General features: G+C 41.8%; 1 protein-coding gene across 4 annotated transcripts in view; it reads right to left on the bottom strand.

The window, feature by feature from the left end:
• LOC140454657 (estrogen-related receptor gamma-like) overlaps positions 1-9,808 on the bottom strand; it is a 39,496-nt gene extending 29,688 nt beyond the window's left edge. The window contains exons 1-4 of one of the 4 annotated variants that reach the window (XM_072549588.1): positions 9,651-9,808; positions 5,445-5,530; positions 4,899-5,150; positions 2,912-3,294 (exon numbers count right to left, since the gene is read on the bottom strand). In XM_072549588.1, coding sequence (XP_072405689.1) covers positions 2,912-3,294; positions 4,899-4,900 — 385 coding nt within the window. In that variant the 5' untranslated portion in view covers positions 4,901-5,150; positions 5,445-5,530; positions 9,651-9,808. Of the gene's footprint in view, positions 1-2,911; positions 3,295-4,898; positions 5,531-9,650 lie in introns of all 4 variants that reach the window. The other 3 variants (XM_072549587.1, XM_072549590.1, XM_072549589.1) reach the window with 3 other exon arrangements.
• Positions 9,809-12,783: the final 2,975 nt, after the last annotated feature.

The following is a 12,783-nucleotide window of genomic DNA, read 5'->3' as shown; positions in this document are numbered from 1 at the left end:
AAAATCACCGTTCCTTCAAGATTGCTGGTTTAAAATCCTGGAAACCCCCTTCCTAAACAGCAATATGGGTCTACATTTACTGTATGTATAGCTATGGCTCACCTTCTCCATGGCAATTAGCGATGGGTAATAAATGCTGGTCCAGTCAGCAACGCCCACATCTTATAAGTGAATACAATCAAGTCTTAGCCTGTTGATATTGAACATTTGTGTGCGTGTAGTATCTCCGATTTAGATTTGCTGGGACGGCCTGCACTGTCACTCACTGCTGATGGCAGGGAACCTTTAATGGCGACTCAGACTGACAATCAATGGGAAGTCAAGAACAAGAGATTTGAAGCTCTCCTCAACATGTCTGCCCTTCCCATCTCAATCAATACGAAGCAGGACATTTACACAATGCTTCTGAATAGATTATTGATTATCTCAACAGCTTCTCAGACAGATGTTATCAGCTCCCTTTTATCCCTTTCGAGCAGTGATGTTTTGATCAATAACAGGTTGGAAATCTCACACTGTGTCATACTGAGCTGGAAGGACAACCTTTTCCATACAGGGCAGTGGGGAAGTGGCATGGGGAGGTGTAGGATTATAGGGAAGCATTGAAAGGGGTAGAAGTAAATAACTGAGGGATGTGGAGAAGGGTCATAGTGAAGACAGTGAGGAAGGAAAAAGGGGTGAAGGCAATGAGTGAGTTGAAAGGGGAGTGCTTTCTAACTATGTTAAAATTCACACAACATCAGGTTATAGTCCAACAGGTTTAATTGGAAGCTCACTAGCTTTCGGAGCAGCGCTATGAAAGCTAGTGTGCTTCCAATTAAACCTGTTGGACTATAACCTGGTGTTGTGTGATTTTTAACTTTGTACACCCAAGTCCAACACCGGAATTTCCAAATCATGAGTACTTTCTAACTATGTTGCTGAAGAAGCTGGTGTACTGGCATGGTGTGCTCATTTGGTTTGTCAATTGTTTGTTGGAGGCCCCTAAATTGGTTAAAGAGGACTGTGTTGTAAAATATCAGGTTAAAGGGTTGAAGATTGGTTCACAAACTGAAAGCAGAGAATCTGAATGGAAGGGGGTCATTTTTTGGATGGCAGTGTGCAGTGAGTGGGGCACTCACTTATTCACTTTGACAGAAGAATCTGCAAGAACATCTCTTAAAAGTTAAAAAAAAATCATACATTATACTGTGCAGAGAAATTCAGGGTCCTTTAACACAAATTTCAGAAAGTTCAAAAAACAACAAGGAATGAAACTGGTCTGTAGCCTTTTATTGCAGAGGGAGTTGAAATATAAGACAAATTAAGCTGCTGCAAGGATTTGATGAAAGTGCAGCTGGGAGTTCAACCCTGGGGGTGTCTCCTTGGTCAAAGAAGGGGACACTAACCTTGAGTGGTTGCAGTGAAGGTTCACAACGTCGACTGCCTTGCATGAGAGAGTGGTGTTATGATAGGAAGATGATTGGAATAGGCCTAGACTCTATGGAATTCAGAAGAGAGAGGTGAATTCATTGAAATGTGTCAAAATTCAACAGATAGACAGGGTCGATGGTGGGAGCCTGCTTCCCCTAGGCTGAAGACTGAGGGTCCAACTCCCAGTATCAGGAATTGACAATTATGAGTGAAAGCAAGCGATTATGGACCTTATCACCCAGACAGCTCCACATGCTTACTTGTTGAATATATTCAAGAATGAAATAGATAGATCATGGATACAAAGGCAAGCAATGGAAATGGGAGCAAGGCAGGAATGTGGAGTTCATGCGGAAGTTCAGTCATAGTCCAACTGAATAGCAAAACAGGCTTGAGGAGTTGAATGGTTTACTCCTGTGCTTATTTCAGGTGGTCATAAGTAAAGAGATTTGGAAGTTATTTAAAGGTGGCCATGGAAAAATATCCTTTCAAGTGAGTTTATTCTCACCAAGGTAAAAGGACTAAAGTGGATGTTCCATTCTGGAAACCAAGACTTGAATACCCCTGGTGCCAAGACAATGGATTTGGAGGTGGACGAAGAGGCAGGAAAATTTTAGAATGCCATCTCTGATTGGCTACTCAATGTGCTAGGTGAGTCTCGGTAGAGTCGGCTGCCACTAGAATTGAAAACTTGCCCATGGATGGATAAAGCATCATAATGCTAACCCTAGCCCTTTCACAACAGCCTTTCTTTGACAATGGAAGCTTCCCAATTTGTGGGACATTGGCTTCAGAGGTTGCTACTTTTAGTGTTGCGCAGACAACCATTGGGATCTGCTTGTGATGCTGATATCAGGGTGGGGAAAAGCTCTATGTGGTCCAGTTGTTGCTATCGGTATTCTGATGGAGATAGTTCCCCTCTGCACTAAGGGTGCTTGTTTCTCTAGACTGTGTTTGGAGATATCTGTCAGCAGCTCAATGTTAAGAGACCCCCATGTCACATTGCTTCAGGAATACTCCCCTGGTGAGGCTCAATAGACATTTTCATTGGTTCTGACCACTTCCTGTTCAACCTGTCATTCTTCGTTGGATGGACATCACAGAAATAGCTGGCTAATTGGCCAGAACTCATCCAGAGAGCCTTCGCTGACCAAAGTGAATACTGCTGTCTCAGGGTTTTATCACATGACCAGGACAGTCCAACCACTCCCAGGATATGGACTGCATTGGGTTAAATCCAGAGGAAAGCTCCCTCAACATTGCCCCATCAATTACTTCCAGAATAGGGATAATCTAGCATGGGCTTCGATGCAGAGTTTGTACCTGGGGAGGTGTTGGTTCAGCCCTGAGATGTTTGGAGTGGGATTTTGTAGCTGAATGGGAATGTCTGCTGCTGACATTGTTTGCCCAAAATGAGATATGCTTCAATCCCCATCACTAATAACATTCACTCAAACAAAACCACTGCAGAAATTAAACCAGGGAACAAATGCTGGACCTTGGATAGTACGTTTGAAGAAAGCTTTACATGCTTCACAGGAGGCCACTCCATAATGGTATCCAGAAGCAGTGTCCCCACACACAAGGCATAGACGTTTTGGAACTGAGCTCAGGCTGTAATCACATTTCAGGGCCACGTCTCCTATTAGCCCATTAGGACAGTCCTCGTATCTCTTGTGGCAATAATTGAAATTATTTGTGATAGAACCTGGGAAGGCGAGTCCCTGTGACATTCCACCCAGTGTGACACTGTAGATGGTACTTCCATCTGACGGTGCACTTGGACTGCAGTGATTCGCTGCCGCTGGCACTGGGCTCCACGGTTCCATTTTAACACAGGATTCTGTATGTTGGTCCTCAACTGATTTTCTACAGAGGAACCTGAAAACAATATAACACATATTTTAAGCAACTTGAAGGAAGAGACAGAGCAACATCAATCAGACATGTGTAAGGATTCATTATTTCTACATCTAATTCATGCTGTTTTTATTCCAGGAATGTTTAATGGCATAATGAAGAGGTAGCTTTACTCTGTATCTGACCTTGTGCAGTCCCTCACTTGGGAGTGTTTGATGGATACAATGTAGAGAGAACTTTACTCTGCATCCAACCCTTGGTGCAGAGTGACAGAAACTGTAGAGAAAGAGAATGCTTAAGAAAGAAAATACGCAAATAGAGTGAGCACAAGAAGGAGAGATAGAGAGAGACAGCGCACATTGGAGAGAGACAATGAATGCTGGAATGAAATATTGTGAGCGACAATGTTTCCACAATCAGTGCTCTGAACTTAAGATCAATTTACTAATATTAACTAAGGTTTATAATGAGGAGTTTGAGGATAATTGGAAGTGTTTGTTTCTCTGTCCCTGTGGGAAGCAGGCATTTTTACAATGTCCAGTGTGGGGCACGTACCAAGGATGGTGCACTAATTGCCCACATCCCTCCTCTTTTTAGACAGGATTAACTTTCCACTTGTTTAATTCTAGTTGTCAGAAGTGGACAATGGAACATGAAGACTTTCAGATCTCATTTTATCATGAACATGTATATTTTTGCTCAAACTGTTAGATATTTTAATCCCCCAGTGATAGAGAACTGGAAAGTTTGAAGTTATAGTCAGAGTTTCTGAGTGTGGTTTCTTAGGTTTATATGTGTTTGAGGGTTTGCTCACCTCAGACACAGAATTAAATGAAACCTCAAATACTTTGACCACGCGAAAAATCCAACATTGAACAAAATGTCAACAGTTAGCTGTCAGCACCTAAGCTTGTTTGGTGAAATCAATCTCACTAAGAAATATTTGCAAAGGTCTCTGAGGTTTTGAGAGAATTATTCAGATCATATCTCTGCCTAATGCCAGTCACAACCTACAACTATCAGTATGCCATCAAATCTAAATTTACATAAATCAGGAATAATTATTTTAGGAGAAATTAAGTTTCCATACTGACTTCAGAAAAGAACATAGAATTTATTCACACTCAGTCCAAAATTGTTAATTGCAGCTGTTATAACAATCTGATCATTTAACTACTCATCAAGGAAAATCTCCCAAATTATTACTTTAGAATTACCAATATCAATTACAGTGCTTGATTTCTGAATATGAAATGCTCAGGATCTGAGGCAAGGTCATTTGAAGATAAATCTTGGTCTGGATGAGCTATGGAATTTTGTTTCTTCAGCTCCCATTGGTAGTCTCAGGAGTCAATACACTTACTGTCTCAGGCTACTCACGGGATCAAACATATCCAGGGTCCCAGATATCAGGTATTAAACCTTTTCACTCATTCACTGAGAAACTTTGCACATATCAATCAGAATCCTCATTAGAAAGCAGCAGATAGTTTATATCATGCTTTATATTTGGTTAGAAATGGCCAATCTTTCAAAAGAATATTTAAATATTCTCAGTAATAGAATTAGAGGGATTTGGAAGCACAAGTTCCAAACATTAAAGACTGAATTTAAAAATCACTCACATGTTGGATTTCTTCTTTCCTCCACGTATCTACCCAATTCCTCTAATTTCTGTCCGCTGTCACTCCAATACAGCGACCAGAGCTGTGAGCTGCGGCCCAAGTAAGATTAAACTCCAGCACACGCCCCCATTAGGAAGATCAAAGCGAAGAGGAGGGACTTGGCTCGGAGGGTTAACCCATTCACTGCTGCGCTCTGAAGAGAAGCTGTATGTGCTTCACTAAACTGGAACAAATTCCTCTCACATCAAACTGCTTACTCGCATGAAGAATAATGGACAAAAAGTGCACAATAAAACAATAAAAATGTATTATTTTATTACAGAAGATCAGATGACAAGTCGTTTTTTTTACAGGGTGTTATCACTTAGAAAGACAAGGAATGAACACTGGGACAATGAAACTTCTATTACAGTGGGGACAGTAATCTCATAACAGAGACAGATAAAACTATATCATCACAAGAGACAGAAACGGGTAGGATATTTAGCCAATCTGTTCTGCCCATTCAATAAGGTCAAGGCTGAACTGATTGTGCAGGGGATTTACCAGCCTTTAATCTAATTCATTTTACGAATTTCTTCTCTGCCATTGGCCCACTGGTCTTCCACGATTCGGGGATGTTTCTGCGTCTTCTATTATGAAGGCAGATAAAAAGATATTGTTCAAAGTCTTTGATATTTCCTTGTTTCCCAGTATTACCTTCCCAATCTCATCCTCAAATGGACCAAAACATACTTTAGCAACTCTTTTCTTTCTTATACACCTGTAGAAGGTTTTACATATTGAGTTTATACTTCTCCAGTGTTTTCCCTGCTCTCCAATTTCTCATTTTTAGTCATGCTTTGTTTGTCTCTAAAATCTTCCCAATCTTTGGGTTCCCTACAAATCATTGCAGTTGTATATCTAACCGTGTAAATTAGTACCATCTTTAAGACATTGAGTTAGCCAATGAATGGACATCCTGCTGGTGGGACTAATTCTTTGTGAATCGTTTTGATCACAGACTATGGGAGTAGTGGACAATCTGGTCCCAGATGGAAACCTGGATTGACAGCAACATTTTTTATTCATTTATTGCCCACCCCTAATCATCGAGTGCAGTTGAGAGTCCACCTCATTGCTATGGGTCTGGAGGCACATGTAGGCCAGGTCAGGTAAGAACAGATTTCCTTCCCTAAAGGACATTAGCAAACCAGATGGGTTTTTCCAACAATCGGCAATGGTTTCATAATCATCCCTAGACCCTTAATTCCATAATCTTTATAGAATAACTGTGGGATAGTATACTGACAATTAAAGAAGATGATGAGTGAAACTCTCAGAAGCCTATTGATCATAAATTTATTCACAAAATAAAGGAAACCATAAAACATGTGAGAGGGAGATTGAAAGATAGGAAGAGAAGATTGGTTACCTTAGGGCCAGCACCTTGCAGTGGTTCTGAACAGAGCTAATCTACTCTCACTAGCAATATAGGAGAAAGTGAGGACTGCAGATGCTGGGGATCAGAGCTTAAAAATGTGTTGCTGGAAAAGCGCAGCAGGTCAGGCAGCATCAAAGGAGAAGGATAAGCCCTGGGCTTATGCCCGAAACGTCGATTCCCCTTCACCTTTGATGCTGCCTGACCTGCTGCGTTTTTCCAGCAACACATTTTTAAGCTCTCACTAACAATATCTCAGGTTGGGACAGTAAAGAGGAACACAGATACCTGCCATTAAGAACTTGTCAGATAATGATATCAGAGTACTCAAAAGCGCATGCCTGATTGCATCTGTATCAATCTCCAAAATGATCTCACTGCAACACACCCTCTCCATAACTTAGAACCAATGCCAATCTAATCCCTGTGTTTTGCTGTCTCCTCATTGTCATGTATCAGTCCCAAACTAATCCTAATGTCACATTCTTTCTCAAAATTTTGTATATTTATCTCTTTCAAGTACTTATCCAATTTAGCTTTTCCTTACAAGATATAGACTAAAGCTCCCTACAGGGCAAAAGTGAGGACTGCAGATGCTGGAGATCAGAAACATTCCTGATGAAGGGCTTTTGCCCGAAACGTCGATTTTCCTGCTCCTTAGATGCTGCCTGACCTGCTGTGCTTTTCCAGCACCACTCTAATCTAAAGGTCCCTACATCTGCACCTCCTAAAAATTCACAGGATCCTCATTAAAGGTACATGTGTGAGATGTTTGGTCCCTCAGCACAGTGCATGTACAGTAAATGGGACTGGGTGTGAGTTCTGTTGCAGATAACAGTGTTTTAGTTCAGATTGCACCAACCTGATTTTGCTTGAGCATATTCCATGTTTGTCAATAACCTTCAGATAATTCCTGAGACTAATATAGGTACATATACATATATGTATGTATGTGTATGTATGTATGTGTATGTATGTGTATGTATGTTCTAACTGACAGCTGATCCAGCTCTCACTAACAGTCTCTCCTTCCTCCTTCACTCAGTTTTACTTTTCTATTTTGTTTGCTCACTCTCCTTTTTACTTTCCCTCTTCTTATACGTTCCCATTTCTATGCTTTGCTGTTGCCTGACTCTCTCTTGTATATATTTCAGCCTTTATATTGCTCTCTTGTTTCTCATGTCCTATCTGTTCTGCAAATCAGCATATTTATTGAGTAAAAGCTGCTGTAAACTTGCATCCTTGCCTATCACTTTATGGTTCAGTTTAACTTGGGTTGCTAAATCTAAAGCAAAAATACCCACAGGACTTTTCCTGTCTGTCTGTTTTCCATCTATTTGTCTGCTTATATCCATCTCCCTGTCTACTCATTTATTTGTCTACCTATGTCTGTCTCCCTCCCTGTCTGTCTATCTGTCTGCCTGCATAACCCTAACTGGTCTATATAATGTTGATCCAGTGATCTCGTTCTCCCAGCGAGACTCTCCAAGTATTTATTATCTCTAAGTGCCCACTATACTCTAACCTAACTCTAAACTCTAACCCTGATTCACCTTAACGTTAATTCTAAACCTAATTCTAACCCTAACCCTGAACATAACTGAAACCCTAAACTTAAAACTCATCCTTACACTAACCCATGACCTTAACTCATTTTTACAAAAATATGCTTTACTCAGATTTTTTAAAAAAGTGCATCACATAACTCTTTAAAGTTGACTATTTATAAAATACAGTACAGATAAGATTCTTTCAATTACAGTACCTGAAATTCCTTAATGCACTTGCTATAACTAGTGATATTTACAAAGATCATTTATGTTTTGAGTTAAACATTCTCAGGTGCACACAGTTTAAGGGGTTTTACACAATTTCCAACTCTTTGGTGTACATAGTAAGGGCTTTGCACTGTGCCTTTTCCTCATTGTCCCTATTCAAGAGGTACCCCAGGTTTAGAATGTCCCTCAATATGAGAATGTGTCAGTCTGCCACATTCCATCAAGGACAACTTTTTGCACTGGAAGATCAACAAGTTTAGGTGGTCCAAAAGAGTCTTTAACTGAGTTGACTATCCTCTGTTTGTCTTTGTGTATGCCCCAGGGAACAGTCTGTAGAACACAAAGTCCTATGTTATAAAGTTGCTCAGGATAAACCTCAAAGAAATTACTGCATCTCTCCCCAGTGCAGTGTTACAAAGATACATCTCACATGGCAACAATGTCTTTCACACCACAAACAGCTCAAGAACATTGCACAGGATGACTCTTGCTATGGGTGTACAAGAAGGATCCTTAATCCTGACACTAACCTCAGACTAAGTTTACTGTCAACAGCACTAACCTTAGCCCCGTGTTGGGCATAATTCTGACACCAAAACAGCCAGCCATAAATTCTGATCCATGTCACTCTGTACGAGGTCATTATTGAAGTGTGATGTCAGTATTTGAGTGTGTCATCAATATTGCTATGGTGATCCACATTGATGAGAGCAATCAATCAGTGGTCAACGTTGGTGTGTGTGGTCAGTATCAGAGTGTGTGGTCAGTATCAGTATGTGTGGTCACTTCCAGTGTGTGTGGTCAGTATCAGAGTGTGTGGTCAATATCAGAGTGTGTGGTCAGTGTCAGTGTGTGTGGTCAGTGTCAGTGTGTGTGGTCAGTGTCAGAGTGTGTGGTCAGTATCAGTGTGTGTGGTCAGTATCAGAGTGTGTGGTCAGTGTCAGTGTGTGTGGTCAGTATCAGAGTGTGTGGTCAGTGTCAGTGTGTGTGGTCACTTCCAGTGTGTGTGGTCAGTATCAGAGTGTTTGGTCAGTATCAGAGTGTGTGGTCAGTGTCAGTGTGTGTGGTCAGTGTCAGTGTGTGTGGTCAGTGTCAGAGTGTGTGGTCAGTATCAGAGTGTGTGGTCAGTGTCAGTGTGTGTGGTCAGTGTCAGTGTGTGTGGTCAGTGTCAGAGTGTGTGGTCAGTCTCAGAGGGTGTGGTCAGTAACAATGGGAATTGACAGTTATCAGTGTGTGTGGTCAGTGTCAGAGGGTGTGGTCGCTGTCAGCAGGAGTGGTCAGTACTGAATGGAAGGTCAATATCAGTGGGTTTGTTCAAATCTCCCAAGCAAAGGTCAAATTTCATATCCTCATCCTAGCTTCTCAATAGTGATCCACTGATCGTTTAACATTTTCCCAGTGATACCCTTCTTTTGCATCTTCACTGAAATAAAAACACCCCCTCAGCCACCCTACACACACATCTTCGCCATTACTCCACTCTGCACTCCCCAACATCCTCACCTGTCTCCTCACATATACTCGCCCCCCGCCCCCCCCCCCAGCAACACTTACCTGGAAGGGGTGATGATGGATTTGATGAAATGTGGGCAATGTTTGAGGGCATTGGGTCAGGTGTTTTGGAATGGACATTTTCTCGGACTGCCCCACACTGACTACATCCTGAAGTAAATAGCCTTTCATTGCACAGCAGCAGCAGCAGCAGCAGAACTCCACTCAATCGCCTTAATCAAATCCTTTACTAATCTGTTCTGTAAAACAATCACTGTCCTCTGTTACACAATATCCTATTACCATTCCATTTTCTCTAATCTATCCTGGCATTTCTCTTGCTGCAAGGATGTTGGATTAGTCTCCTCACTCCTGTTAGATTCCACAGGCCTGGAGTGGGTGAGGACTCTGGGTCTGAACTCAATGGAGGTTAGAAGAATGAGGGAGAATATGATTGAAACCCACAGAACACTGAGAGGCCTGGATTGAGTGGATGTGGAGGAGATGCTTCCACTAATAGGAGAAACTAGGATCCGATGACACAGGCTCAGAGTGAAGGGGTGACCCTTGAGAACTGAAATGAGGAGGAATTTCTTCAGCCAGAGGGTGGTAACTTTGAGGAGCTCACAGCCTGTAGAGGCCAAACCATTGAGTGTCTTTAAGACAGAGATAGATAGGTTCTTGATTAGTAAGGGGGTCAAGATTATGGGGAGAAGGCAGAAGATGGAATTGAGAAATATATCAGCCATAATTAAATGGCAAAGCAGATCTGATGGGCTGAATGGCCTAAATCTGATTAGACTCGATTCTCTACAATATGGAAGCAGGCCATTTGGCCCAATAAATCCACACCAACCTTCTGAAGAATAACCAGATCCATTCCCTATCCTATATTTACCCCTGACTGATGTGCCTAACACTACAGGCAATTTCCCATGGCCAATCCACCCTAACCTGCACATCTTTGGATTGTGGGAAGAAATCGGAGCACCCAAGGAAACCCACACAGACCTGGGGAGAATATGCAAACTCCACACAGACAGTTATGTGAAGTGGGAATCGAATCTGGATCCCTGGCGCTGTGAGGCAGGAGTGCTAACCACTGAGCCACCGTGCCTCTCCTCTCCCATATTTAATGGTCTTATGATATAACACGACCTGTGCCAAAATGAGAGTGGGAAGTCCCTCTAATTGCCTGGCTGGGAAATAGTGTGTGCAGTCTCATTATTTAGTCTCACATCTGAATCAGTCTCAGGACCATTATAACAGAGGAGCAGACATAGTCCATTCAGCCCATTCAGTCTGCTCCATCATTCAATAAGATCATGGCTGATCATCTCAGTGTCACTTTCCCACACTCTCTTGTCTCTTGATGTCATTATTCTCCAGAAATCTATTGATTTGTCTTGATCCTGCTCAATGACTAATCTCCCACAGGTTCCAAAGATTCACCACCCTCTGAATGAAGAAGTACATCCTCATCTCAGTCTTAAATAGCCTAGCCCTTAACCTGAGATGATGTCTCCTAGCTTTAGACCCATCAGCCAATGGAAAATATCCCACCTACATCCATCCTTTCATGCCCTGTAACACACAAACGCTTGAAACAGGAGCAAGAAAAGGCCATTCAGCCCGTCAAGTCTGCTCTGCTGTTCATTAAGATCATGATACTGTTTGTGTTTCACATTCCACATTCACATCTGCCCCCTTCCAATCCTCAATATACCTGCCTGACAAGAATCCATCCACCTCCATCTTAAAAATATTCAATGACCTGCCTCCACTGCCTTCTGAGGCAGAGAGTTCCAAAGTTACACAACTCTCTGAGAGAACAACATCCCCTCCTCTCTGTGCTGGAAGGATGACCTCTAATTTAAATCAGTTCCCCCAAATTCTGGAATGATCCACAAGAGGGACCATCCTGTCCCCATTCACTTTGTCCAGCCCATTCAGGATCTGAAACACTTCAATCAAAACACTCTCTAAACCCCCAGTGGGAACAAGCCCAGTCGGTCCAACCTTTCCCCATCAAAGAACCCCCTCCTTATAGGGACCAATCTCATAAACCCTGAACCACCTCCAATGGATTTATACCCTTCCTTAAAAAGATCAAAACTGCGCACAGTATTTGAGGTGTGGTTTTATCAAAGCCCAGTACAGGATGAGGAAAATAATTCGTCACAGGTTAGCAAGCAATGAAAGATTTATCCAAGAAATGTGTGAGGCATCAAATTAAATCTTCCTTTGCCAATTTCTTACCTCTCCCCCTGCAGACCACCTCCTAGAAATGCAGAAGTACAGGCATCTCATCCAGATTAGTATTACTCATAGCTGGGCTCTGACAGTGACTGCTGACAGGCTATTTGACTTTGGGAAGAATCACAGATAAGCCTCAGTCCATCCTCACCTGTTGTAAATTCAGTCCTGGATTTGATATTTCATTTGTCTCAGAGGAAGCAACCGGATTCTTTTTAAGTTGACTTCAGCACACAATAAACACAGCCTGCTGAATACAGTATCCATTGAATTACACTAAAGAGGAGTATGGTTCCAGAACCAGATATAAACCAGAGTGAGTCTGGATGAATGACATGAGTGACCCTTTTGGGTTCTTCTCCAATTAAGATGTACTGGGGATGAGAAGGAAAATCGGAAATGAATGAACACACATAGTCATATATATTGAAAGGGATGTTGGCCTGAAAATTACCGGGTGTGTGAGAGAGTATGAAATGCAACCATGGGAAATGGTGAAAGTCTGACTGGGATCCCCCATATCAGACCTTGTTGAAATTTCCCAACTAATCATCTCTGCACCACTTCCCAATAATTTTGATATCAGTGTCAATTTGTTGCACTGATTTGTTGCAAATTTGGAATTAGAGTATGTATTGGTTGATGATCTTATCATTTCACTGTAACATCTGACCACACTGAAAAAGTCAATTTTCCTCAATCTGGAACTTTCTACCTGTTAATTGCAGATTGGTTGTCTGTCTGTACATGATGCGGTACGTCAAAGAGTGTTATCTGCTTGAAGTCTGATATTGGTGTGATGTGGATAACTGTAATCATTTTCATTGAAATGGACGAGCAGTGTACTTTGTAAAGATTATACAAAATACTAATTAGGAATTAGGAGTAGTATTAGGCCACAGGGCCTCTGAAGTCTGCTCTGCCAATAACCCCAACTAAA

This window comes from Chiloscyllium punctatum, chromosome 29, assembly GCF_047496795.1.
Source record: "Chiloscyllium punctatum isolate Juve2018m chromosome 29, sChiPun1.3, whole genome shotgun sequence".
Lineage (NCBI taxonomy): Eukaryota > Metazoa > Chordata > Chondrichthyes > Orectolobiformes > Hemiscylliidae > Chiloscyllium > Chiloscyllium punctatum.
This window is presented reverse-complemented; position numbering and strand designations above follow the sequence as displayed.